Genomic DNA, 27,348 nt, shown 5'->3' with positions numbered 1-27,348 from the left:
TTTAGATAAGATTAGGATTATAAGGTAACTTTATTGCTTCATAGATGCCTGCATGAAACTAATCAGAAACTGAACTGTCTGACAATGTACTTATACTTATGTTACTGTCAATTTATGCTTTTTAATAGTTCTATTTTAAACAACCTCAACTGAGTTTTGGAATCAAAACAAAAAAATAAAACTTTAATTTGTAAACATTTGACTTAAATAATTACAACATTATAATTTTCACAAAGTCATGCTATTAACATCAAATTATTAAAAGAAAAGCATTCATAATATTAAAATTTATATAGTGTATACCTATATCATGTATATAGGTTTATGCCTAATATTAAAAAATTAGCTTGTTCCTTTCCTAATCTCCTCAATATTTCTTATGTTCTGTTAAAACCATCAAACACTGATAGTTGTGGGAACATTTGATTAATTGAATGCCACGTAATTAAGATAAGATATACCTTTATTCGTCCCACAATGGGGAAATTTCTAAAATTATAATTATTTTTTGTTGTGGGTCAGAGGCCTAGATAAATGATTTGGTTCACTTCACATTCCTTAAACACTACATACTTTACTTATCAGAGCACTGCTATTAGTGCTCACAGCCCGGAATTCATGTAACATGCATGAGGAGGGGCAAGCTGAGGATCATCTTTGGCACTCACAAGAATCAGCAAGCTCAGAGCAAGGCACAGGGAGTGCAGAGTGCACGGCAAGAAAAACCCTCACACTCTTCTGGGGAAAAAGATTCGATCATCAGGAAGAGAGACTCGTACAAATCTTCAAAAAAAAGGAACTTTCTGCAGCTGTTTAGTAAGTAATGTTGCTTATCAGTTTTACCAAATGAGGTATTGTTTAACATTTAATTCAAAGCCTTTTTAGAACCAAAAATGTTTACAATCAAATATGTGAAATGCAGAGATTCAAGCATTTCTATAGAGTACTCATTATTGACTATAGATGGATATACAAAGGATTATATATTTTTCTATTTCTATTAATAAGCTCATCTGCTTCATGAACGGACCATGACTGTGGACTGGAGTAATGGGAAATGTTGTTCGGGGAGCTGTGGCCTTCATTCCATCAGACCGATGTGAGCGATTCTTGGTGGGGGACTTGAATGAGATGCCACATGATGGCACCATAGACCTGTGTAGCCGTCATCTTCATCGCTTTCCCCTTAGAGTATGTGCCTTCAGAGACCTTGTTAAACTTTATCTGAGTAACAACAACTTGAACAGTCTGCCTCCTCAACTTAGCAATCTGGAAAAGCTTCAAATTCTTGCTCTGGACTTCAACAGTTTTGTGGAACTGCCTCTGGTTGTTTGCAGTCTTCGGCAACTAAGCATACTCTACCTTGGGAATAATCAAATTGCCAAACTGCCAAAAGATCTGTCTCAGCTCAGTGGACTAAAGACATTATGGCTAGACAACAACTGCTTTACAAAGTTTCCATCTGTAGTATGTAAACTTTACAACCTTAAAACTCTTCATCTGGGTTACAATCAGTTTCGTAGCTTGCCTGCTGAGCTTTTGAGGTTAAAAGAGCTGCGAAGTATTTGGCTATCAGCCAACGTTCTGAATAAATTTCCGCCAGTGCTTCTGGAAATGCACTGGTTGGAAGTGATTGATGTAGATAGGAACCACATACAGTATTTTCCACCACTTGTACACCTAACAGGGCTTAAGGTTATCATCTATGACCATAATCCATGTTCTAATGCGCCTTTAGTAGGAGAAGGGGTGAAACGGGTGGGCCGGTGGGCAGATAGTCCTGATGATGTGGATGATGAATCTAAACGAAAAACAGATGAAATGTCCATTGAAGAAAAGACCACTGAGGTGTCCACAGAGGTGAGAGAACAGCTTCCAGAGAATGTGTAAAAGTAACAAGTATGATGTTTAATGTCTAGTATACACATTGAACAGTATCACTAATGTTCCCTAGTTCATGCTGCAAAAGAACATATCTAGTTATAACATTATAATATTCTTTAATATGATAACTTTTTTTTAACAAAGTTTTTCTCCTTTATGGAAGATTCATTTCTGTAAAGTTATAACATTTCTGTATTAGAGATGATCTTGAATTACAATGTATGAGGTCTTGGAAAATTTTTTCCAATGATGAATTGCTAATTTCCAACAACGTACCTCACCTCTTCAATAATGCATGTGTGAAGTGACAGATTTGGGTCTCCAGTTTAATGTAGGACCCTTAATAGGATTTAATCATCGTTCTTACTGTTCCTGGTTGCATATTGGAGTGTTGAGTAGACTACTGTTTATGCAAAGATTAACCTTGTTTTAGCACCTTTTTATGTGCATTTTTGCGGTAATTAAAAAAAATAAATAGAAAAATATGTTACACCAGTAAGATAATACTCAGATGGGATATTATGTAAATTTTGTATTATTGTCAGCAAAGCTGATAAGACTGTCACATATTTTGTGTGAAGTGTGTTGTTTTGATATGCAAAGAAATGCTTAAATAAACTTGCAAAATTTACAAAATGTCTCAAATTTCTGTTCTTGATTATTAGAAAAGTAAATTTTTTAGAATGTTACTATTGTAAGTTATTAGATAAGTACAGTCATTATAACTGCATAAACTAAGATTTACAGGTCCAAAACCACATGCTAGCATGATATACATATGCTAATAATGGGCCAAACAGTATGGCATTTTTGGTAATGTTCAAATTTGGCATACTATTTAATGCACCGGTATGCTGTCTTGGACTTAAACAATGGCAGAAAATGAAGAGATATTGATCTTTCAGCTACTCGTCATGCTGCTACAGGCTCAGAGGTGTGAATCTGCAAACAGCTCTGTTGTTTTTGTTGCAGTCAGTCAGTATCAAAAAGCCCCCCCCCCCCCCCACACACACACACACACACACACATTAAAAGTTTTTTATATCAGTCTCAGTGCACAAACTACAGGGTTCCTCCAATCATTTGTATGTCATGATATAGAGACATATTAGTAGGGGTGCTGTTGATACTAAAACAAGCAGATTTGACTAATTAATTAGCTGATGGCTGTTATACAAAGCAATTTACATTTAAGACATAATACAACTAAACAGATGTGGGTTAGGGCCATGCTCAAGGGCCCAATATCTGCAGCTTGGCTGAAAATTATGACTTGCTGTTGATGAGAAATTACCTAGCCTAACCACTGACCTACCATTATTATACCATGCTTAGATGATCAGCATGATGATAATGGAGCAGTGTGTAAATGTGCTGTCTCACAACTCCAGGGGCCCATGTTCACTCTCTGAGCCCAGGTTGTGTTTTCTCTAAAGTTTCTCCTAGCACCTGTGTGATTTGCCTCTGTTTTCTCTGATTATCTACCACTCTCCCTGGGGATAAACATGTGTTTGGATGATTCCACTCCAATCCAGGGTTGTCTCATCTCACTCTCAGCGAACCACATATACAGCACTTAATCAGCAGGTGATCTCCTTGTATTGTTTTATAGGAAAAAAAATCTAATTACTCTTTGATGAAAGAAAAGGGTGTCAAGAATAAAAATCCTATCACTCTTCTTCCTATTCTTACGGCTTCTTTTATTAGGGGTCGCCACAGAAGATCATCCGTCTCCATACCCCTCTGTCTTCTACATCTGCCTCTTTCACACTAACTACCTGCATGTCTTCCCTCACCACATCCATTAAACTCCTTCTTGGCCTTGCTCTTTTCCTCCTTCCTAGTGGCTCCATTCTCAGCATTCTCCTATGATATACCCCATGTCCCTCCTCTGCACATGTCCAAACCATCTCAATCTCACCTCCCTTACCTTGTCTCTAAAACGTCCTACATGCGATGTCCGTCTAATAAACTCATTTCTAATCCTGTCCATCCTCGTCACTCCCAACAAAGACCTCAACATCCTTAGCTCTGCTCCACCTCCTGTCTTTTACTTAATGCCACTGTCTCTAAACATTTACATTTGCGGCATTTAGCAGAAGCCCTTATCCAGAGCGATGTACAAAATTGCCTTGAGTCTCTAGCAATGAATAAATCTACACTGGTACACTAGAATACAAACTTGATATAAATATAACTCTTGAATTCTACAAAACAAACTGGGAAAATGCTAATTTAAGTGTTTCAGGAAGAGGTAGGTCTTCAACTGTTGCTTAAAGATAGCCAGGGACTCTGCTTCACGGACATCTAGGGGAAAGTTCATTCCATCACCTTCGGTGCCAGAACAGAGAGCCTTGAAGTATACTTACCTCTCATTCTGAGAGAAGATGGTACAAGTCGAGCAGTGCTGGAAGATCTCAGACAGCGTGTTGCAGTGCGAGATGTGATGAGGTCTCTGAGGTAAGATGGTGCTGGTCCATCGGTGTTTTAAAACTGTGTTTCAGTGTTTTGACATTCAACATTGCAGGTTTCACCACAGTCCTATAAACTTTCCCTTTCACTCTTGCAGATACCCTTCTTTCAAATATCACTCCTGTCACTCTTCTTCACCCACTCAACCCTGCCTGCAATGTTTTCTTTACTTCTCTAACACACTCTCCTTTACTTTGCACTGTTGACCCTAGGTACCTGAACTCCTCCACCTTCTATCCTATGTGTTAATCATATTTTCTATACAATTTTGCACAAGGTTTAAAAAAGGATGCCATTAGTTTTTTTTTGTGTGCAGCAATAATGGTGCATGAAGCCCATTTAAATGGGATTTTTTTTTTTTTACATCAGAAAACTTAATGAGAAACAAAACAAATGGGTATCACGATTTAGTTTTGTTTCTGAAAGCGTTTGAAGAGCTAAGATTGAGTAAATTGCGAGTTTGTTTGAGGTTTTCATTGCCGGGGCGGTGGAAGAGCTGTACTGTTGTTGTCGTCACAAGCATCATGTGCCAACAGCAGGACGGACTCCAGTAGCAGCGCCGCCACTCGCTCACAGTGATGGGAAAGAAAAGCCGCACAGGTACTGGCCGACGGACCATTTTACAGCTCTCACCGCCAGGACTGCGCAGCGGCACGGGAGCAAGTCGAGACGACGCTGTAGAATCTGGATCAGAAGGTGAGACAATGTCCATTCTGTGTATAAGTGTGTGTTTTACCTTTCGGACAGGTTTTTGGTCGGGACTAATGTTTAAATCATTGCGATTTGGTAAGAACACACCCCGGGCCTCGTCTAGGCCAGACCGCTCCCGCCGTGCATGGCGCCTTAAGCACGCTAACGAAAGCGAATAGCTAATTTTACACTTTAGCTCAATATAAACAATTGACAACAAAATAAACAATATACACTAGTTAAATATTAAATTTATCTTTCCTCCTCTACGCAGGAAATACTCGACACTAACTGTCGCATAACGGCTTGCTAGCGCAGTTAGCTTGCTAGTTAACATCCAGATTAGCAGCGAACAAAACATTGACGTGACCTAGCAAGATTTTTTTGTTTATTGTTTTTATATAAGCTACACGGTGGTGTGTGTGTGTGTGTATATATCAGGCAGCGAAAGAGAAAAGAATGGCATATTTCTTTTAGGCCATTTACCCGACTGATTTTCACAAAAGAAAGTGAGCTAACATTAGTATAACGCCGCCGTGTTTTAATGAGGAATCGAATTATTTAATGTATTAATTATCATTATTGTAATTTTACTGTTATCATAATTATTAGTTCAGTTTTGTGCTGAAAAAAATCTGACCTGGTCTGAGCAGCTGCCAAATTACAGTCTGGTTTTGTCTAATAACTAAATCTAGTTATTTTCCAGATTTTTTTGTTTAGTGTACATATATATATTTTTTTCCCCATAGTTGCTTAAATAAATATTTTAATTATGATATCATTTATACTGAATTCTTCTTGAAATTGGTTGTTAATGGGCACAACTTAAGCCTTGAAAAAGGTCTGAGTAGGCCCTTGGTTCATTGAGTAATTATGCTCATACTATATATAAAATGATTATTGAAATTGTCTAACATTTCATTATTTTTACATTGTGTGCTGTGATTCTGTAATTTCTCAGCATTAAAGGATGTCCTTGTCTGCAAAAAAAAACAAAAAAACAAAACAGGCCAACCCCATGCTCTTGTTTTGGACATTTAAGTAGCTGAATTGAAAGAAACTGTGAATGTCTTTTAGGGGAGACAGAGACTGATCCAGTCCAGGACGGGCAAGGAGTCTACAAGGAGGTAAACATGGAAATGAAGACCCCAGCAATGAAGGCAACACGTGAGTAAAGAATTTTGTTTGTTGTCTTGCATAGAGTTACACAAATTCATTCATTAATTCATCTTAAAGTCTTGGCTATTTTTCAAAGATGGGAACTTGAATTGAAGGCTTGAAAGCACATCTTGCTTTTATTTAAATATAAAGCGTGCTGATTGACATGCATGTTCACATGGCATATAGCAGGAAAGCTGAACTTTCTTGAGTGGATTTTGTTTCAGGTTGTTTTGAACGTATGGTGAATGACTTAATGAAGTGACATGCTATGGATTTTATTTTTCAATAGAGGGCTTGTCTTTGCTCGGTGCTTATGAGGACAGTGAAGAAGAGGATGCATCTGAACCAAGCAGTTCTGCTGCCAAAGCAAAGCTCAATCGCTCTGCAGACATTGACAGTACACTTGCAAGTTTTATGGCTGTGAGTAATTTTTCCTCTGCTTTATTTTCCTGGTATAGTTGTTAAGGAATTTATTTGTCTTGCTATATTGCTTGGTTTTATTTCTTTAAATGAAAACCATTATTGCAAAGGTTTTTCTAATACTTACCCTAGCTCACTAGAATTATAAAAATTTATGCAGGAAATTGATGCTATCACTACTCAGCCAGTCCAAACTGATGATGCTACAAAGGAGGAGCCCAGTGCTCCAGCACCTACCCCTCCTCGCCCTGAACCCAAGACAGAACTGCATACTTATGCACAGAATGGCTCTACACAGGAATTTCAGTATAATACACAGTATTCCCTGGCTGGAGGTGAGTAAATTCATTGGCAACCCCCTGAATTTCATTTTGAATGCTAAATGGAAAGTCCTTACCACCAACACATTCTTAAAATATTAAAAATGACATTGAATTTTTTTTTCTTCTTTTGAAAATGGCTTAAAATTACAAATAAAAAGTTTAAGCAAAAAAAAAAAAAAAAGACACTTCTTGTGCAACTGTTTCGAGACTTTCCACTGTTGTTTTATTAGGGCTTCAATTATTTTAATAATCGGTTAATTGGGCGATTATTTTTAGAATGAATCTTTAATTTAATTAAACACACATTTGCTCAACAAAACAAGCTAACTGGTTTGATTAAAATCAAATCAAAATCAAATTTTATTTGTCACATACACATACATACAGGTACGATATGCAGTGAAATGCTTTTTACGACGGTCCGGCATGAGGGAATAAAATAGGGTGAAAAGGAGAATAAAAAGAATGTATATAATAACAAAATATAAAAAAAATAATAAAAAAAGAAGGCAGATAAATAAGGATATATATATATATATTACACACACATAAAAATGCTTATAGCAGTGTGCAGTTAAACAGTAAACAAGTTAAGCATGGTTTTTGATTGTACATAAAGTGTCCGTGTGCAGTCTGGTGTGGTGTAAAGTGTCCTTGTGCGGAATGGTTTGGTATAGAAAATAAGAATATGAATTGTAAAGTGCGCTGTGCAAGTCCAGTGTCTAAAGTGTCGTAGCACGAAAAGCGTGATATGTGCAGGGAAAAAAGGTCTGATGATGGATGGAGAGAGTGGGCCAGTTTTTTAGATCCTGGGTGTTTCTTGGTTTAAAGGAAACACCCCCAAAAAAACCCAAAAAGTATGCATTGGTGTACAAATGCATAAGCATTCTCTAAAATTCATTAATAATAATTTACTGCTGCTGTTATTTGCTCCTATTGGGTTTAGTGTTTGTTTATACCAGTGTATTTTATTTCCATGTGCTCTTGCATCAATGTGGTACTTCCATGTCACAAAAGCATTTCATATAAAATGCTCCCATGACTTGAGACGCACACTTTTTCCTGCTGCTGGTTGACCCTGTACTTTCCGCTATTTCGCAAGCTGTGTTATCTTACCGTCATGCTAACCCGTATCTTGAGCAGCCAAACTAATCTACAATGGCATTTGTTGACAACGAATTTCATTATTGATTATTATCGAACAATCTTTGGATGATTTTTTTTTTTTTGTGTGTGTGTTTTTGATTTAGCTGGGGTTGAAATGGGTGATTGGCAAGAGGTGTGGGATGAGAACACCGGCTGCTACTACTACTGGAACACCCAGACTAATGAGGTGGCCTGGGAGGTTCCCCACTATCTAGCTGATCAGATGCAGAATTTACAGCAGTACTCAGAAAGGTGAGCTTTGACTTAACTGTTGTCAAAATTGTGAGTAATTAAAATGTTATTGAACACATCAATATACTTAATCATGAATTATTAAAAATAGGGATGTTACTTTTTAAATAATCTCTTTTTATTTCAAATAGGTTACTCTGCAGAACCCTTAATTTAAATATAATCTCAGTTCATTTCAGCTGATCAGGTTTCATGTTTCACAGCTCGTCTGTTAACGGCAGTGAGGTTTTGCATCACGCTGCAAGCTTTCCTGAACAGCACTCTGCTCCGGCTGTCACTGCTTTGAAACAGGAACCAAAAAAGAAGGCATGTTTTAGATGTTTACTGAGTCTCTGTTATTTAATTAATTCACATATATTATGTAATGTTTTTAGACAGTCCACTATTAAATAACTATTAAATGGTAAATCATTGCTAATCCTCTGTCTTTACACAGGAAGTAATGGAGAGTGTAGTCGCTTTGACTAGTGATGAGGAGGAGAGGAGAGGGGTAGCTGCATCTCTCCTTGCTCCTCTAATACCAGCTGAAGTGAAAGAAGCAGAAGAGAAATGGAGGAAAACGATTATAGCGATGGACGAGAAGGTGGACAATGCTCCAGAAGTTGAGGGAGATGTGTCTTCAGCCTCTCCTGCTCCGTGTGATGAAGAAAGCCCTGCCCAGTGTAATCAGCAAAGTAGGAACCAGTCTAGACAAAACTCTGATGGTGAAGAGGAGACTGAGGAGGATACCAAAGATCTGGAACTTGCATTAGAGAGGAAAAAGGTATGATGCTAAACTTTTAAATGTCACATCATGCTTATTATGTCTAAGTACTAGGATAGATAGGACTTATTCTAACATGGTAAATATTCCACGATTGGCTACATAAATAGGTTTATTGTATGCACTGAAGCTACCGTATTTTTCGGACTATAAGCCGCTACTTTTGAACCCCGTGGCTTATTTATTAATTTTTCCTGGGTTTTTCCCGGTTTCACAAACTTCAAGCCAAAAAACTGAACCCCATAACATTTAAGACCAATTAAATTCGGTTTTGTTCGGAAACAAAAAAAATGCACTTCACCTGTGTTCTGAGCTGCACGGCTTCGGGGAAAAAAACCTTTTTTTTTTTTTTTTTTCTTTTGTTTTTAAACGCACGACGGTGCCAAAAGATAAACTTCTGAGAGAAATAGTTGTGAAAGGAAGGAGGAAGACAGTGAACAATGACTTTCTTGGTCAGCTACTGTTTAGATACAAGCCGTTGTAACGCGTTGAGTCAGGGTGAAGGGAGAGCTCACTAACTCCAGTTGCAACAGAAATCATATAAGCACACATCGTGCTTTTTTATTATTCTTGGCAACAGCGTTACGGGTTAGTCAACGAAACTTCAGAAAATAATAAGGATATAATCCTCGTCTTGAACACGCACAGTAATAGTGAAAAATGCAGTGCCAGGCTATTCCCAAAATACCGCTATGCTCCTAAAGGAAGCGCAACATATTTCACCCGTTAAACCGTGTGTAATGTGTCTCGTTAAAGCCTGTGTAAAGTTCATTAGTGTAGACACCTTATAGACAGGTGCGGCTTATTTATGTTCAAAATAAAAATATTTGTAAAATTCAGTGGGTTCCCTCTATATTGAGTAGATTTCTAGTTCTCACTACATTTAAGCAATCCCATAACACAACGCTGCTAGAACCATTTCTTTACCAGCCATGTGTTATTTGTTTGGTAATCATTGGCCTTGTTTTTGCACCAAATTTATGTTTCAAAATGGTCTACTTTAGATTCATCAGACAATAGCTTGAATATATTTTTACCTTGTAAATAAGGCTTTCTTTCAAAACAGCATAGCTGTTATGAAGAATGCATGAGATTAGCTAAAGACAAAATAAAAACTGCCAAGAGATCTACAGAAAGCTGCTAAACTCAATTGTTGCATCTTTTTCTTATTACAATTCTAAAGCAGCCTTTTTGTTCTGTAATCCCAGGCTGAACTTCGTGCTTTAGAAGAAGGTGATGGCAGTGCCGGTGGTTCAAGCCCTTGTTCCGAGGCAAGTCAAGAGGGTGCTCGAGGCCTTTTGAAGAAGGCTAAGTGGAAAACAGCCTTTCTTCGTGCACAAAGTCCTGACTCAAACAGCAGAGGCTCTGACAAAACAGAATGGGACACTGCAGAACCTGTGGATATAGGTAACCCCACAAAAAAGACATTTAATGCAATAATAGCCTTAACCATTAAGGCCATATAGAGAAAAATATGTATGTTCATCGTTCTCACTATGCCATGGTAGTAAGTGAGCATTAATTCACTACATTAGCAATATGTAGCTTATCAGAAATTGCTTTGCTGCAGTAGTTTTAAGAGAACACCCTAGAACGGTTTTAAAAAGTTTAACTCTCCAAGTTTGCCATTTTCTTAAGTTTAACAACTGTTATTCACCATTTTTGATTATATTTCATGTTTTATTGTATTCTAGCAAATTGCAAAACAGCTGATAAACAAGAGGACAAAGAGGAACAGGAAACAACTGTATCCCAAACACCAGAGGAGGGTACAGCAGACCTCAAGGTAAAGATAATTTATAACAAGTTGCTGCACAACCGGCAGTTTAATAAAAATGTTGAATCAAGTGTTCTGTTGCGTCATAACTGTTTTAGTTATTCAATTTTTTGGGAATCTGGCTTTTTCAGTTTCAGATTGGAGAGCTTGCCAACACCTTGACCAGCAAAATGGAATTTCTGGGAATTGACAAAAAGGCCATCTCCAACTTTCAACTGCTTTTATTACAAACTGAGGTAGATGAAGTTTAAATTTATTTTATTTTATTACCTTTTCAAGTTTAGTAGGTTTTGAGTAGTAATCCATTCACCCCTGAATATGAAATGCACTATTATTTGTAACAAATTACTAGGTTTCATTTAAAATTATTAAATGAATGAAATACAGATTCTGGTTGTCATTGAGCCTTTCGGTCCGCCTTCTCTTTCTTGTAGACGCGGATTGCAGATTGGCGAGAAGGAGCTCTGAATGGAAATTATCTCCGCCGCAGGTTGCAGGAAGCTGCTGAGCACATAAAACATTACGAACTTAACGCCACTCCCAAGGGCTGGTCCTGCCACTGGGACAGGTACGAGCTCCTTACCTTTCACATCTTTATCACTCCACCCCCTCCCTAAAAGCTCTTAACTCCCACCCCACACTTGTGACTTTTGACTACCTCTGCAATATGGCAAATGCCTGACTGGTTTGTAGTATTGGGAAATGTTGCCATACAAGGAGAGAGATCCAAAGTTGTGTTATAAGAGAGCATCTGTAAAGAGCCAACTGACCACAACAGAGCCCCAAAGAGATGAGCCCAGTCAGCCCCAAATCAGACAGAATGGTCCACTAGCTCTTTTAGAAAAGGTGCTTGCACGTGCAAGAGCTTTGAACTTTACAGGACTGCCCCAAAATGATGGGAGATTGAGTGACACAGAGTGACTACATGGAAGCACACAAGCATCAGTTAAAGCGAAGACGGTGCCTTGCCATTGGAGCCTGAAGGTCAGACCAATCTACTTTGTTTACTGTTTTTCTTTCCATGCAAAAATTGATGATTGTATAAATACTTTTTCCTTTACCCTCTTCTGAAGATGTCTTCTCAAAGGCATCTCGGTGGGTTTTTGTCTGTGTGAGTATTGCCATGACTACTGTTCAATAAATGTTTCAGGATTTGCTGTAATTTTTTTTTTTCTTTGAGCATAAGGTGGGTTCTTCTCCAGTGTTCCCCATCCAATCTGGCTGCTCTCCTGGGCTTAATGCAATGCCCAGCTCTACATTTTTCATTAGGGAACTAGAGACCCCCTGCTCCCCAAGTCTCCATGGGTCTCGTGTTAAGGGGACCGTTAGTAAGACAGCACTGTGTGTTTGTTTCTCCACCTCTAGAGACCACAGGCAATACTTCTATGTGAATGACCAGACCAATGCCTCCCAGTGGGATTTTCCAGCAGTGAAGGAAGAAGATGAAGATGCCAAGCCACCCCAACCATCTGAAGTTTGTCAGGAAAATGCAGGTCACCGACCTCCTGAGGCTTCCAGTGGTCTAGAAGGTAGGTGTCTATTCAACATCCATATTGTAAATTTAGAAGTAATTTCTGAAAATACATGCTATTTAGTTATTTAAGCACCTGAAGAAATTTAGACTTTTTGTATATTCTGATTATACAGTCTGATGTTCACATAATTTTGTACAGTTTTAATTTTGCTAATGTTTCTTTGTGGCTGGTACCTTCTTTTTTAGAAACACAGTCCTTTTGGTCAGCTCCTCAACCTCCGCTTCCTCCAGACACACCCCCTCCTCCTGCAGAAGAACCACCACCACCTCCACCACCCCCTGAATCTCCTCCACCACCCCCTCCACCACCGCTCAGTGATGACGGAGAAATCGAGGAGGTAGAAATGGAAGATGAGGATGCTGAGCCACCTGCTCCTGGGACAGAGGAATTTAGGGTATTTGTTTGTTTGTTTTTTCCCTTGCAAATATAATTGATTTCCATTTGAAATGTAAATGTTTTTCTTTTGTGTCTGTACACTGGGTTAAATAATTTTGCTTTGACTAGGCCATTGAAGCAGCAGCCGCTCAGGGAGCTGTGGCTAAAGCCCAGAAAAGGAAAGCTCCATGCTCAGAACAGCTGAACAAAGCCATCACAATTGGGAGCAGTCCCATTCTCTACACCCAGCCTACTGCTACAGCAGGTGAATAAGGAGGCCAGCATTAAAACATGTTTTATGTAAATATAACTTGTCTTCATTTTCCCTTCTGACTTTACAGTGATTTTTAATCATTATTTTATCATTTTACAGCCCCTATAATCACTGCAAATGCTTATTGGGGAATGACTGCAGTAGCTACGCCTGCTCTGCCATCAGAGCCTTTGGTTCCACCAATGCCTGCAGTACCTTCACAACCTCCACTTCCACCACCTCAACCTCCAGTCGAGCCGGTGTCCACAAAGTTGCCTACAGACAAAACTAAGAAGCTAAAGAAGGACAAAGTAGGTTAAACATAATTTCTCACTCTGCTTGGTTGTGCTCTTTTCTTTCCTCTCTTTTAAACTCACACACACACACACACACACACACACACACTATCATGTTACTTACTTTGCACCTTTTTGATCAGTGAGCTTGATAACATTCCCTTGATGTCATGAAATAGCCTGATGGAGATTTTTTTCCCCCAGATGAAAAAGAGCAAGACTAAAATGCCATCTTTAGTAAAAAAATGGCAAAGTATCCAGAGAGAACTAGACGAAGAGGAGAAGTCAAGTTCTAGCGACGAGGATCGAGACCAGCTAAACAACAGGCGCATTGAAGAGTGGAAACAGCAACAGCTTGCCTCGTAAGTGCAGTCTAAAATGGTGAACTTTTTTTTTCACTGTAGATATTTTTAAAAATCCATCTTACTTTTTAATCTCTTTTTTTGTAATAAAATTGTCTTCATTTATTTCCCCTTAATTTGCAGAGGAAAGGCCACTAAGAATGCTAACTTTGAAGTTCTGCCTGATGATTGGAGAGAAAGGCTGCTAAAGAAGAGAAAGATGATGCAGAGTTCATAGCACTGATTTGAAAGGACTCTCTCAGACTGTATAATTCTTATCCTGTTCCTGTAAGACAAAGTTGGACTTGAATGTTTTTACATCACTTTTATTCAAGTGGTGATATTTTTTTTTTTGCAGAAAGACATCAAAATGTCTTTTTTTGGGGGGGATGGGACTTCATGTACAAAGTGTTTTTTTTTTTCTTGTTTGATCCCCGTCAACATTGTTCAAGACTTGTACTTTGTAAAGATTATGGCAAGTTTTGTAATGTTTTTAGAACTTACTGTGCCATGATCATGTCTTCGAGCCCAAGATCATTTAATGTGGTTATTAATGCTTTTTTTGTTAGTTTTTTTATGAAATCCCTGAATTACTGATACAATAGCTCATGAATCTTGTCCCTAGCTTTAGCCATATGAAGTTTCTCCAGAGTTTCTGTGGTGATTTGGTTCTTTTGGGACCCGTACATAAGTACTCTTGGGCTGAAATTTCTTAAGTCTGTAGATTAAATGTGAAGGGTAAAGGCTTTGCAATAAAACTAACAATATTATATTCAGTGTGAAGAAATTTCAGCCATCTACACCCATGCCTGTTTCTTCCACAGTGTTCTGTATAGCATTGTCCCTTACTGGATATGGGGCTGAGGTGCTCACTGAAGTTTTCTATGTTGTAAATAATAAATAAATTTATACCACCTGTGTAATGAGGGTGTTTCTTTTATAAGTTTGGCAATTTTTTAATGCAAGGTTTACACATCTGTAGTGGTTGTTTTTTTTTTTTATACAATTTTTTTTTTTACAGGACCATGCTTTGTTACATTTGAGAGAATGCCACAGAGGGTTATGAAATTTTTTTTTAAATTGCTTGTTCCTTGAATGTGTACATTCACTGTTGATAATTGATTAACTTGAAGAGCTTCCCTTTGGGAAAATTGATTTTATACAATGCCTCAATAATATTGACAGGAAGTACAGTAGCGTAAATGGGGTGAGAATGATGCTGACTGGATTGAACCTCATCTTGATTGCAGTTGACGTTCCAGTTAATCCGAAAAGTGTTCTGTGGAATTAGGAAGGGTTCGGTGCAGTCAACTCAAGTTATTCCACCCCAACCTTGGACAAACAGGTCTTCCTGCAGTTTGTTTTCTTCACAGAACATTGTCCTGCTCGAGCAGGTTTAAGCCCCTTAGTTGTATTCTACTTCATGCAAGGACATTTTGTGTTTCCAGCATTGGGGCAACAGCTTAGGGAAGAGCCACATGCGTTTGGTGATGGTGTCAATTAGTTACGGGTAAAAGGTACATTTAATACAATGAAAATGTGATTAAAAGCAGCGCACATGGTTGCATTTAAGTATGACATTTAATGACTATTCACATGAACTGTGAGTAAACGTATGCTAATAAGTACCCGAGCTATATCACTGCATGCATGCATATATATATATATATATATATATATATATATATATATATATATATATATCGTTGCTTATATTATATTTCACACGGAAAAAAATCACAGAAAGGATCTCATAGTTACGTCTTTTCTATATCATTATGACTTAGTATCATAATTATGAGATATGTGGGGGAAGTCTGTGGAAGGGGAGCATTTTAGCGCAGAACACCGGATCTGACGTTACTGCGTTCTTTCCTAGGAAGCGCCTCATTGCGCAATCATGGAGATGTAGCAGATATCATATGATTTAGCTTGATGACTGTATATTAGTTAAATTATCTACTGGTGTTATTGGTGTTATGCACCAAAATGCTCCCCTGCCACAGACTGCCCCACTTATCTCATGATTATGAGATACTAAGTCATAATTATGAGTTATTAAGTCATAATTATGAGAGCAGGATTATGAGAGAATAAGATATAATTATTGAGATTTTAACTCATAATTATGAGATAATGAGTATATATATATATATATATATATATATATATATATATATATATATATATATATATATATATATATATATATATAAGTTGACTACATTTTTCATGGCGCCATTTTGTTCTCCCATTACTGCCACATTTTTACTCTGTCCCGGAAGTGCTAATGGTGTCCATGGTAACGACGCCGACGTCAGTTGCCTAGCAACCGCAGAAAGATTCTCAGAAGAAATTCTCAGTTAGCATTACTACTAGCCTCTTGCTGCATTTGAACAGAGTTGTTTTTGAGGTCAGTACAATATGTGTTTGAGTTTGGTTAGCATTCCATAAACAGTGTTTAAACCTGTACCATTACCGCGAAATATATTAACATTTCTCTGTTGCATAGACAGTTGATTATCGGCTCCAAACTAATGAGCTAAAGTTAAAGTCGACTGTACACCGGGATATGACATGCAGGTGAGTAATGTCTCCGTCTAATTAACCATTTGTGTTAAACGTTTTAAAACATTTTGGTGATTACTGCAAGTAAAACTTTTTTTTTTTTACATTTCATTTCACCATTTATCTAACCAAACTGTTAGAAACGGATTATGTTTGTTTTCTTGCTCGATTTCTTGTTGCCTCTAGCTTGAGACTTTCTTGAGACAATTTAGACTTTTCTTTCCCCATTTCAAAACAAACAAAAAAACTAAGAAAATGACTCTCACATTAGAACAGGTAATCACACCTTTCTTCTTCTCTTTCATAAAGAGCTCAGATGATCCCTATGAGAAATTCATTCTCCAGCATTTAAGGCATTATGGACGTTTTACAGGTGGGTCTTTGCTTGTATAATAAGTTTCAAAAAGGTTGTAACTTGTAAGTATTAATCTGTTATATGACTATGCAGAGTAACTAAACTTTAAATCAGAGCATATCTAATGGGAGTACAAGTATTAGGCCAAATCTGATCTTGTGCCTTGAACTGTAATGTAAGGGAAATGTGGTAGCTTAATGGTCAAGGTTCTGGATTACTCATCGGAAGGTACCCTCTCTACTCCAAGGATGGATGGATAAATCATGGATGGCTCTAACCCTCATATTTCTTCTGGGATGTGTGAAGAAAGAATTTCAATCAATCAATCAATCAATCAATCAATCAAGATTTATTTATTTATATAGCGCCTTACAGCAACCAAAAGGAGCACAAGGCACTTTCCAGTAAAAAAACAAACAAACATAAAAATAACAAATAGACAGTAGACAATAAAAATATAAGAAATATAAAAAATATAAGAACACAGTATATATGTAACATAGCAGTTGAATCAGGGCTACATGTTAAAAGCTTGTATGAATAAAAAAGTTTTCAACTGCAATTAAAAAACACTCAGCACAGTGATGGATCGAATGTGAGCTGGAAGAGCGTTCCACAGCTTTTCAATGTGCTATAATGTATATGTAACACATAAAAGCATTTTTATAAAAACCTTTTATAAAAAAAATCTGTTTATCGTTAACATGGGGTTCCTTGTTTGAAAATGTTATTTTTAGGACAGAGTTTTTCGTTTCTTCAGAGAAGTGATTCAACATGTAGACTGTGGAAAAGAAGCCCTGATTCTGCACCCACAGGTGTCTTCAACACAACTGCTGAAAGCACACACATGGATGAGGAACAACCACAGGCACATCAGGAACAATGTATGGGATTTTTTGTTTGTTTGTTTGTTTTTTCTATAGCAAAATTGTTATTGAAGATATGTAAAGATCTTGTTCATTTTCTAGCTGAATGCCAATTTACAGTCAGTGAACAAGGTGAATTGTTTTTAAATGTTGTATGACTGCACAAGATCAATATATTAAGCTCAGTTAATTTGAAATGAATCATAGTAACAATATACCATACAGCATTACAAAGAATATGTATACCGTAATTTCTGGACCATATTTAAGCCGCACCCACTGAATTTTACAAATATTTATATTTTTAACATAAATAAGCCGCACCTGCCTATAAGCCGTCTACACTAATGTACTTTACACAGGCTTTAACGAAAGACACATTACACACTGTGTAACGGGTAAAATATGTTGCGCTTACTTTAGGAGCATAGCGGTATTTTGGGAATAGCCTGCCAGAAGCGAGCTCTCCCTTCACCCCGACTCAACGCGTTACAACTGCTTGTATCTAAACAGTAGCCGACTAAAAAAGTCGTTGTTTACTGTCTACTTCCTTACTTTCACAACTATTTCTCTCGGGAGTTTATCTTTTGGCATCGTCGTGCGTTTAAAAATCACCTGATGGAAGTTTTTTCTCCCGATGCTGTGCAGCTCAGAGCACAGGTGAGGTGCGTTTTTTCGTTTTCGTTCGGAAATTTCATTGGTCTAATGTTATGGGGTTCAGTTTTTTGGCTTGAAGTTTGTGAAACCGGGAAAAACCCAGGAAAAATTCATAAACTAGCCGCTTCGTTGTTTAAGCCGCGGGGTTCAAAACGTGGGAAAAAAGTAGCGGCTTATAGTCCAAAAAATACGGTACCTTCTTTAGGTTTCTCAACTGATATTTAGCGTCTTGGATTAAATCATTCTGATGATTGTCCAGTAAATGTCAAGTTTCTGATGTCCACACTAAACTACTATAAAATTATTTTAACGTTTCTTTTTTTTCCGTCCTCACTTTCCATATTTCTAGTGTTAGTCAAACACTTAATATCTATTCAGTTTGTTTGATTTGTATACTGATCAGACAAACTTAGTTCAAGGCATACAGCAACTTGGGCTACCTAACAAAATCAAGCTGCAGAAGAGTTAAAATATTATTTAAGCTACAGAATTTTCCTTCTCAAATATTTTTGTTGTTGTCTCTTAATGTATGTAAATGCATCATTAGTGAGTCAATTTACATTTGTGCCAAACATGTAGTCTCTTACAATGTGGAGAGATGTATCAGGACCAGGCAGCTGCTAGTTGACCTGGAAAGTGGAAGACCTATCCCACGCCTTAGGGAACCACTGGACCTCGTTTCTATACCTTCAGTTTCCTGTCCCTTCCAGGGTGTTCTCTGGCCAGTTGAGTGTGCAGTTTTCTGTGACAAAATCCATCACATAGGTATTCAATCTTAATGCTTTTGATTCAGTAACAGTCACACACAGTTCCTGTTCAGGTTTATTTATTAATTTATCAATTTATTTTTGTAACAACAGTTTATTTCCTGTTTATCTGTTGATACAGAATGGGATCCTCCAGATCCAGAAACATTTTATCAGCAGACGGGCAACGAGCAGACTCCCATGCCAGAGGGAGAAGAAGGAGGAATCACTGTGTATTGTGTAGACTCGGGTACACTCAACATTTAGAAATGTTTTTGCTAGACAATGTTTAAAAAAAACAAAAAACGTAAAAAAAAATGTTTATTCTTTAAATGCTATTTAATTGATCAACTACTTTGAATCTAACTTTTATTTCCGTGTTTTTGTTTATTTACTAAGCCACAGAAATGCCATACTTCACTCGGTCCTGTGTTGGTGGCAGCAAGCAGAATATAAAGAATTTCACATCGAGTGCTGACAGCCAAGATACACCTACCCTATCTTTTGAGTCCAGATTTGAGAGTGGAAATCTCCAAAAAGCAGTTAAAATGTAAGTGGATAAGAATGACATTTCCAGCACTTTCTGTTCAAGTGCAGAGTGGAAATCAAGGCCATTCCACCCAACATTAACACCAGGCACAATAGTTTTGCAACAAACTGAAACAGAATCCAAGTAGTACAGATTAACCCTTTTGTAAAATATAAATTTACTGCAGTATTTCCTTCACAAATATAAATTTAGCAAGGACAATACAGTACATCAAAACCCATAGGATTCTACACAAGTCCTCACAATCACTTCTCGAATTTTCTTCTCTTCTCAAATTTTGTTTTTGAATTAAGGTGCCCCTAATTGTTGCATGTAATTTGCTATATATAATGTAAACAGTGATATTTGACAGTGATATTTTTTCTCTTTAGTGGTCATTATGAATATGAGCTCACTTTGCGCCATGACATGTACACCACAAAGCACACACAGTGGTTCTACTTCCGTGTGAAGAACATGAAAGCTAATGTCACATATCGCTTCACGATTATCAACCTGATGAAATCCAACAGCCTATATGAAACAGGCATGCGTCCACTGCTGTACTCCGAGCTTGACGCCAGGCTGAAAAAAAAGGGGTGGTACCGCACAGGCAACAACATTCGGTGAGTCTACATGGCTGTTAAATTGATCAGAAAATCTGTCTTACTTATATTATATTAAACATAGAATTTGATTCTGCATGCCTTTCCATTCATTACTTTGTATAATGAAAGGTATTACCAGAATCAGAGTGAGCAAGAGGGAAAGCCACTCTACTCACTTACCTGGACACTTGAGTTTCCTCATGAAAATGATACCTGCTACGTGGCCCACTGCTACCCGTACACCTACTCAGATCTGCAAAATTATTTACAAGGTGTGGTTTCAGACCCAGCTCAGTCAATGTACTGTAAAGTGCGGGTACTGTGCCGAAGCTTGGCAGGGAACTCTGTGTATGTACTGACTATTACTTCGCCCTGTGGCACTTGGCAAGAGCGGAGAAACAGGCAAGCAGTGGTGGTAACAGCACGTGTGCACCCTGGAGAGACCAATAGCTCATGGATGATGCAGGGCTTATTGGATTTTTTGCTGGGTAAATCACCTGATGCACATCTACTGAGAGAAACATTTGTTTTTAAGGTTAGTGAATGAAGATGGTGTTTATTCAGTTTTTTCATGCTTCTCTACATGGCAGTTCAAAATGAAACTTTTTTAAGGCAAGAATTCTCCATATAAAGCTGTAAACCTCTCAAATTTAATGACCCTTATTACTTTTCTTTTAAACGTAGCTTTGGAACAGCATTAAATACACAATTATTTTAGGATCGTTTTAATTCATGAAGAACACTTAATAAATAAATAAATGAATACAACCAAATGTGCATGTGCTATTGTGCATTTGTTATACTAAAAGTACACAAAAACTTTTTAAAAACCTACTGGATCTACTGCAGATAGTGCCAATGCTGAACCCTGATGGCGTGGTTGTTGGAAACTACCGCTGCTCTCTGGCAGGCAGAGATATGAACCGCAGCTATCATACTCTATTTAAGGACTCGTTCCCCTGTGTGTGGTACACTCGCAACATGGTTAAACGGTGAGTAACATAACTTGTCCACTTACAGTCGTACTTGTTTTAGTTAGGTTGTGTAGAAATATGTTTGCAAATTTTACAAAAAAGCTAATTTTGCTAACTATTTTAAACCATCATAATGAACTGTGAGTTGGTCCAAATTATGATTAGTTAGGTGTAGCATGGATTTCACAGATTCCTCCATGATCTACTGCAGCCTTCTAGGTCCATGGAAGTGAAGAAATCTAAAAAAAAGAAAACACCACCCTAGATCTTAGGACAGATTCAAATCGAAGCAGGAAAAAAAAAATATTTTAGTGTTGAGGTTACTGTTAAAAGCCAAATCTGGTCAAATCGAGTAAAAAAACAAAACGAAAAATCCCCTGCACATCTTGTATAACAATTTCACTTTTTGATTTAACTGATAACATCTGAGTTGCATGCCTGTAAGCCAATGATTGTTTTGCAGTTGAGCAATACTTAACATTTGAGTCTAATGTCCAACTTATTTTCCTGCTTATTAAATGTGATAAGTAATTTATATTGCTTTTACTCTTTAGTTTGCTTGCTGAGAGAAGAGTTGTGTTGTACTGTGATTTTCATGGACACAGCAGAAAAAACAATGTGTTTATGTATGGTTGCACTAACCATAAGAACAAACCACGTCTTCAGGAGCGCGTCTTCCCTCTGATGATGAGCAAAAATGCCAAAGAAAAGGTAGGAATGTGCTGAGGTTGTTTCAATTTAGGTTAGTTGACGCTTTTACAGTAGGTTTTCAGTCTTCAGCATTATTATCACCTTTGTTATCTGTAGTTTTCTTTCAGGAGTTGTAAGTTTAAAATGCAGAAAAGCAAAGAAGGCACTGGTCGCATTGTAATGTGGAGGCTTGGAATCCAAAACAGCTATACGTTGGAGTCCACCTTTGGAGGCTCCACTTTAGGTAATGTAATGTAATTTTGTTGACCATTGTTAAAGCCAATTACAAGGTACAATTAATAATTAATAAAATGTACAATTACTTTTTAGGCATGTATGTATAAATAAAAATCTTACAATTTTCAAAACAAAGCAAATTTTCTTTACCTATGACTGTGTTGATTGTTTTGCAAATTTCTTTACTGTCATTTATTTCTCATTCAAAGTGGGCAGGAGAGGAACTCACTTCTCTATAGGGGACCTGAAGTCTATGGGCTACCACTTTTGTGATACCCTTCTGGATTTTTGTGACCCAGACCAGACCAAGGTTCTTTATTTTTGCTTTTCCAGTATAGTGGTAATATTTGTAACATGCTGATAAGAGAGAACAAAGGCATAAAAGAAAATCTGGTTTAAAATGTTGACTGCTTTGTTCAGACTGAACAGTGTTTAAAGGAACTGGGGATTTTGCTGAAACAGGACATCAGAAGGAAGCTGGGCAAGGAAGTGGACTCGCTACAGGGTCTCACTGATGTAGACGTTGAGTCCAGGTGAAGAGGTTTAATTTCATGTCATGAAATCATCTTGAAATGTGTTCACACAATTTGTGAGGCAGAGACAACATGCATATGACAATATGCTTAATATATGAATGGGGTAGTGTATAAAACTCAACATGGCAGCTATATTACATAAATAATATACATAATAATAGTAATATATGAGTAATATAACACATCTGTACAATCAGATTCTTACACTGACTCTGACAGTGTAGCAACATTTAATTTAAAATGTAAAATGTAGACACAATATTCAAAATGGTAATGTATTTTTGCATTTAAATGTACCATTACCATATATGCAAAGTTTGGATTTGCATATATGGTAATGAATAACAAAAGAAAAATGAAAATTTAATTATATAATTTACACTTACCATTTCCAACAGTAGTTTTAATATTTAAATTACATACTAATTGTAACTCTTTATAAGTTGAAAAATTAACATTTTAACCAAATTGATTTAATATGTGCAACATGTCCAAGCAGAAATGGTAGCAAAATGATCAAATAAATGTTATTTTTCCAAAATGCATTTAGGCTCATGTTTAGGACACTTTTAAGGCATTAGAAAAATAATAGTAACGCTGTGTGATATTTATAGCAAAAAATTTTTGTGTATTTCAAAATGGTGATTTAAGGGTCTTTTTTTAATGCATTAATGCATTGACACTTAAGACATTTGAAAAATGCATATTTATTGAAAACCCTGCAATGAATGTAGTTAAGTCAATGTGGATTTGAAAATGCATTCAGAGCTGTTTGCACCCATGGTGAAGTCTGCTTCTCAGAAAAACTGCCCATGCACTGGAGCGGCAAATTGTCTCGTTATTTTGGCTAAAACGAGCATTTTGCATATAGACGACAGTCAACGAATGTGATTCTCAGTAACATTTTGCTACCTCTATGCTTCCATAATATATAGAGTGCACCACTATATTACTTATAAAGAAACTTGCATGCACAGCGGTTGAATAACCTTTTGATATTATTGAAGCCATAATTTTAAACCTTTATTTGGGTGCATGAGTCCGACACAATGCTATTGCAGGGTTTAAAATAACTGCCTGGGAACATTTGCAAGATGATAACAGAGTTATCAGAAATGACTAAATCCAACATTTTTTCAGACATTGTGTCAGAATGTAATGTGATTGTTCTCATTTACTTATTACAGTACAAGTGGATCAAATAGTACAGACTCAGATGGTCTCCCTGTTCATCTTTTAAACTCCACAAACCAGGTACACTGTTAATTGTAGTTATATTGTACTTACTTTCTAGCTAATTATATATAATTATATATGAATTTTATTGCTCATGCTTTGTTTATACTGCTATATTTTATTTGATGTATTTTATTTGCTTTGTCAAGAAGAAAGTCAAGAAGAAGCATTTACGGAGCAAAAAAGAAAGGAATAGATTGCGGCAAAAGGAATCCCAGAGTGCAAAATCCACAAACTGTCACAGAGAAAACAAAAACACTGTAAGCTTCTCATAAGAATTACCAAAAGTATCACAGTGCTCTGTGAGTCTTGAGAAATTATATTTCTTGTCTTGGCAGGATTCGATTAAATCAAATGACAATTTTGTGACTAAAACACTCCAAGAAAAAACTCTAGTGAAAAAGGGGAATGACAAAAAAACAGATGTGATTTAATAGAATATCAAATATGGATAAATAATATAAATGAAACCATGCTTAACATACAATCAATTAAACATGCTTTTTTGTTTATATATTCAGGCACAGTTGGTAAGAGCTAATCAGTCAGAAATGACCTGGATCCAACATTCCATTCCACGTTTTTGTCTTTCTGGCCATGAGAAGGGCAAGAAAGTCAAGGTAGGGCTTCAGGTGTATTGAAAAGCAGCATAATTTTGATTATATATGAACACTATAATGTTAGTTCTATAATAATTATAATAACATCATCTTTAATTATGCTCAAACAAAAACATGACTAAGTACATCGTTTGTGTATAGTAGATATTTATAAATATATATGATTTCATAAATGAAACTGTAAATGTGATTTATTGTACAGTCTAGGCTTTTTTAAATACAAACTGCCTGTGACTCACAGAACTATTTTATTCATTTAACATGCAGCTTCATTTCTGTATTCTCACCATAGGTCAGGAAAATAAATTGTGTTCAAAAATAAATGAGTATTTTCTATGAAACCCTTAGATTACTATAAACTATGAATGCCTTAAATTCCTTATTTGTTTGCCATGCCTTCTTTAAAAGAACTTGTAACCATTGCTCTGATAAGTTATGGTCCATTGTGCCATGGTAATATTTCATAAATTAAATATGGTTTAATCTGTTGCCATTTCCTTTTACATCCACACACTATTCTATCTATTGTCTCTTGTTTCCTTTTCAAGAATGGTTTGGGTTACTCGCCTAGCTTATTAAATGAGACTGGAGGGTCAAAAAATCACATCCAGAAACAAACAGAGTCCCTGGTGGTCACTTCGGTTAACGACAGATTATCAGGTCTGCCAGTTCAGAACCCCATACTTTTCAAAAAGGATATCAAAGAATACTCAGGAATGAGAGGTGTGTCTACCCTTGATAATTGTGATAAATTGTTTGCAGAAAAGGCACTTTTATACTTTTAATGACTAACCTTAGATTTGATATCATAGGAAGAGTTTCAACAATCCCACTGCATAGGTAAGTAGATCATTCAATTTCCTTTATAGTACAAGTGTAAACTTTCCATTATAGTGTCTAAAAAAGCTGTAAAATAACTGTAATTATTTAATTAATCTATTTCTTATACAGTATTTGTCTATTATATTTTTGTTAATTTTAGAGTTGTTCCCAGGTTCATTTCTGACAGAGGATTAGAGCTCAGACGCTCTGCCCACTCCTCTTCAGTTTACACTGCTAACCAACAAATTATCAGCCAGAAAAGCACACCACAGTCTACAAGGATTTCACTTGAATCGTGCGTACCTGAAAAAACAAACACAACAGCCTCCCTGTGGCCAAATCCTAAAAGAAGTCCACTTGGTGAGGGTGATTTCATATCAACACAAGTTTTTGTAAGGCCTGTGAATGTTGACAATGAGGCTTGGTGAGGCCTGTGAACGGTGGTGCTACATGTAGCATTGCCACCTCACAGCTTCAGGGTCCAGGGTTTATGACATCCTGAGCCTGGATTTCTTTCTGTGTGGTGTTTTGCATGTTTTCCCTGTGTTTCTCATGAGTGTCCTCAAAACTGCTCATCGGTGTGATCGAGTGTATGAATGGTGCTTTGAAAATTTCTGATATTTTTGCTAGATTTTGACCTTAATTGACCAACACACATATATATCTATAGGTCTGGCATTGCTGGAGATGGAGCATTCCAGTAAAGCAGACCAGCTAAATAAACACAAAACAGTGGACCACACTTTTTCCCCAGACCTGAAAAGCATTAACAGGCCTGACAAAAGGTTTTTTAGTCTTTTATTCATATCATGTTTCATGTCATGTTTTTTTGTGCACTTTCGAAATGATCATAATAGTGTGCTATTCAACAGTAAAAGGAGGGCCACAGATAAACAGCCTATACCTAGAGATCTGAGGCAAGAAACATTAACTAGTGAGCATGAAGATACAGCTTCATCTGGCGGCTGGAACAGTGATGGCAGGTATACATTATCTATGGTATATATATATATTTTTTTTTTCCCCCCACATAATGATTCATTATCATATTGTGTCATATCACATTGTTTATACACTAAATTGCCAAATGTTTGTGGACATCTGATCATCAAATGCACCCTGTGCCCAAGAGAAGGTAGACTGTAGTCCCCCCCTCGTCCCTTTATTTGGGTATTTGAGGCCTTTGGGTAAACCTTATTTACTATCACACAATTACCACAAAGTTTCACATCAGCAGATAGAATAAATATGCAGGATACAGCACAGGCCATGTTTCTGCTCAGAGCAGCAAAAGTGAGTTTCAGTGAGTCATTAGTGTCCATTGGGGTTTTACATAATATTGACAGTTTAGCTCCTTGGATAAAGAAACTATTTGCACAACTAAAATGGGGCATTAGGTAAGGTGGCTTTTTCTGTTAAATGTCATATAGCTATGCTATGGTTAGCACCTGGGTGACTGCGAATTTCCAAAAGTGACACTTCTTGTAAAGTGAGCTTCAGATATGTTTATCTTTAAAAGAGCATCAACACCAAGCACTTTTCACTCGTGAACCTTGGCCTCAAGTAAGAATTCCAAAAGTGCTGATGATCAGAATCACTCAAATAATATGTCCTGAATAATTTTTGATGTGCAGTCTACATTTGTTCTGAAATAATAATAAAAAAAAGCTCCCCCTAGTGGTCCAGCAGTTAGTTGTACAACTACGCTTACCTGTTTATCTCTTATTATGCCTTTTGCTTTCCAGAGGCTGGATAAAGAAGAAATAAAAGAATAAAGCCATACGCCCATGGGGAAAAAGGGTGTAAAAAGGGGTCAATTCAAAGAAGAACAGCCTGGAAACAGAAAATGCCCAGAGGATATGTCTAGAGATTCTGTGGATTGGTGCCTTGAAGAACTAATTTCTTCCTTCATTTATACATAAATGTTGAGTAAAGAACAATACAATAGTAGCATTTGTCTCACTTGACTTGATATTGGATATAGTCATGTACTTCTTTGGAATTCCAATGTACAGTATGTTAAACTTTTTTATTCTATAAAATGTTAATTTTGTAATATTACTATTATCATCCAGCTCATACAATTTTTTTAGTCATTTGATTATGCCATCATTACAACAGAGTACATTTTTGTTATGTTTAAAATGTCGATACAGAGATCCTACTGTCAGGGACAGTAGTCTTTTTCTGTTGAGCATATGATGCTAGATCTATTT

General features: G+C 36.9%; 3 protein-coding genes across 8 annotated transcripts; all 3 read left to right on the top strand.

Moving 5' to 3' along the window:
- Nucleotides 1-677: 677 nt before the first annotated feature.
- Nucleotides 678-2,520, top strand: lrrc10 (leucine rich repeat containing 10). The gene is made up of 2 exons (XM_083546035.1): nucleotides 678-816; nucleotides 1,009-2,520. The coding sequence occupies exon 2, from the start codon at nucleotides 1,051-1,053 to the stop codon at nucleotides 1,888-1,890; it is 840 nt and encodes a 279-aa protein (XP_083402161.1). The 5' UTR covers nucleotides 678-816; nucleotides 1,009-1,050; the 3' UTR covers nucleotides 1,891-2,520.
- A 2,359-nt stretch (nucleotides 2,521-4,879) lies between these two features.
- fnbp4 (formin binding protein 4) lies at nucleotides 4,880-14,139 on the top strand. 2 transcript variants are annotated; one of them, XM_083545993.1, is made up of 17 exons: nucleotides 4,880-5,052; nucleotides 6,124-6,213; nucleotides 6,497-6,627; nucleotides 6,788-6,962; nucleotides 8,201-8,348; nucleotides 8,552-8,658; nucleotides 8,789-9,111; nucleotides 10,320-10,518; nucleotides 10,806-10,897; nucleotides 11,020-11,124; nucleotides 11,323-11,456; nucleotides 12,254-12,417; nucleotides 12,609-12,817; nucleotides 12,928-13,063; nucleotides 13,172-13,362; nucleotides 13,552-13,709; nucleotides 13,833-14,139. In XM_083545993.1, exons 1-17 carry the CDS (start codon nucleotides 4,935-4,937, stop codon nucleotides 13,924-13,926), a joined length of 2,574 nt encoding a protein of 857 aa, XP_083402119.1. In that variant the 5' UTR covers nucleotides 4,880-4,934; the 3' UTR covers nucleotides 13,927-14,139. The 2 variants fall into 2 exon arrangements, with proteins under 2 accessions (XP_083402119.1, XP_083402118.1); XM_083545992.1 differs by having other exon boundaries at nucleotides 4,881-5,052; nucleotides 8,552-8,654; nucleotides 8,785-9,111.
- Nucleotides 14,140-15,967: 1,828 nt separating this feature from the next.
- On the top strand, nucleotides 15,968-27,194 carry agbl2 (AGBL carboxypeptidase 2). 5 transcript variants are annotated; one of them, XM_083545980.1, is made up of 24 exons: nucleotides 15,968-16,101; nucleotides 16,201-16,271; nucleotides 16,566-16,629; nucleotides 17,349-17,495; nucleotides 18,714-18,899; nucleotides 19,023-19,130; nucleotides 19,280-19,430; nucleotides 19,802-20,035; nucleotides 20,147-20,552; nucleotides 20,867-21,009; nucleotides 21,546-21,702; nucleotides 21,799-21,925; nucleotides 22,128-22,228; nucleotides 22,339-22,451; nucleotides 23,642-23,708; nucleotides 23,840-23,950; nucleotides 24,029-24,115; nucleotides 24,212-24,310; nucleotides 24,859-25,033; nucleotides 25,123-25,150; nucleotides 25,293-25,498; nucleotides 25,803-25,917; nucleotides 26,005-26,115; nucleotides 26,878-27,194. In XM_083545980.1, exons 2-24 carry the CDS (start codon nucleotides 16,266-16,268, stop codon nucleotides 26,897-26,899), a joined length of 2,964 nt encoding a protein of 987 aa, XP_083402106.1. In that variant the 5' UTR covers nucleotides 15,968-16,101; nucleotides 16,201-16,265; the 3' UTR covers nucleotides 26,900-27,194. The 5 variants fall into 5 exon arrangements, 1 of the variants encoding a protein (XP_083402106.1); XR_014534273.1 differs by lacking the exon at nucleotides 25,803-25,917 and having other exon boundaries at nucleotides 23,843-23,950; nucleotides 25,293-25,492; XR_014534274.1 differs by lacking the exon at nucleotides 25,803-25,917 and having other exon boundaries at nucleotides 25,293-25,492.
- The last annotated feature ends 154 nt before the right edge of the window (nucleotides 27,195-27,348 follow it).

This window comes from Silurus aristotelis (genome assembly GCF_946808225.1).
Source record: "Silurus aristotelis genome assembly, chromosome: 7".
NCBI lineage: Eukaryota > Metazoa > Chordata > Actinopteri > Siluriformes > Siluridae > Silurus > Silurus aristotelis.
The sequence above is the reverse complement of the archived record's forward strand: the minus strand, read 5'-3'. Positions and strand labels throughout refer to the sequence as shown.

Bases quoted from the DNA above. Each gene is read 5' to 3' on its own strand.
- lrrc10 (XM_083546035.1), top strand. From the start codon at position 1,051: ATGGGAAATGTTGTTCGGGGAGCTGTGGCCTTCATTCCATCAGACCGA.
- fnbp4 (XM_083545993.1), top strand. From the start codon at position 4,935: ATGGGAAAGAAAAGCCGCACAGGTACTGGCCGACGGACCATTTTACAG. The intron at 6,963-8,200 runs GTGAGTAAATTC...TTTTTGATTTAG, and splicing joins ACAGTATTCCCTGGCTGGAG to CTGGGGTTGAAATGGGTGAT. The intron at 12,418-12,608 runs GTAGGTGTCTAT...CTTCTTTTTTAG, and splicing joins GGCTTCCAGTGGTCTAGAAG to AAACACAGTCCTTTTGGTCA.
- agbl2 (XM_083545980.1), top strand. The intron at 19,431-19,801 runs GTAAGTGGATAA...TTTTCTCTTTAG, and splicing joins CTCCAAAAAGCAGTTAAAAT to TGGTCATTATGAATATGAGC. The intron at 26,116-26,877 runs GTATACATTATC...TTTGCTTTCCAG, and splicing joins GGCTGGAACAGTGATGGCAG to AGGCTGGATAAAGAAGAAAT.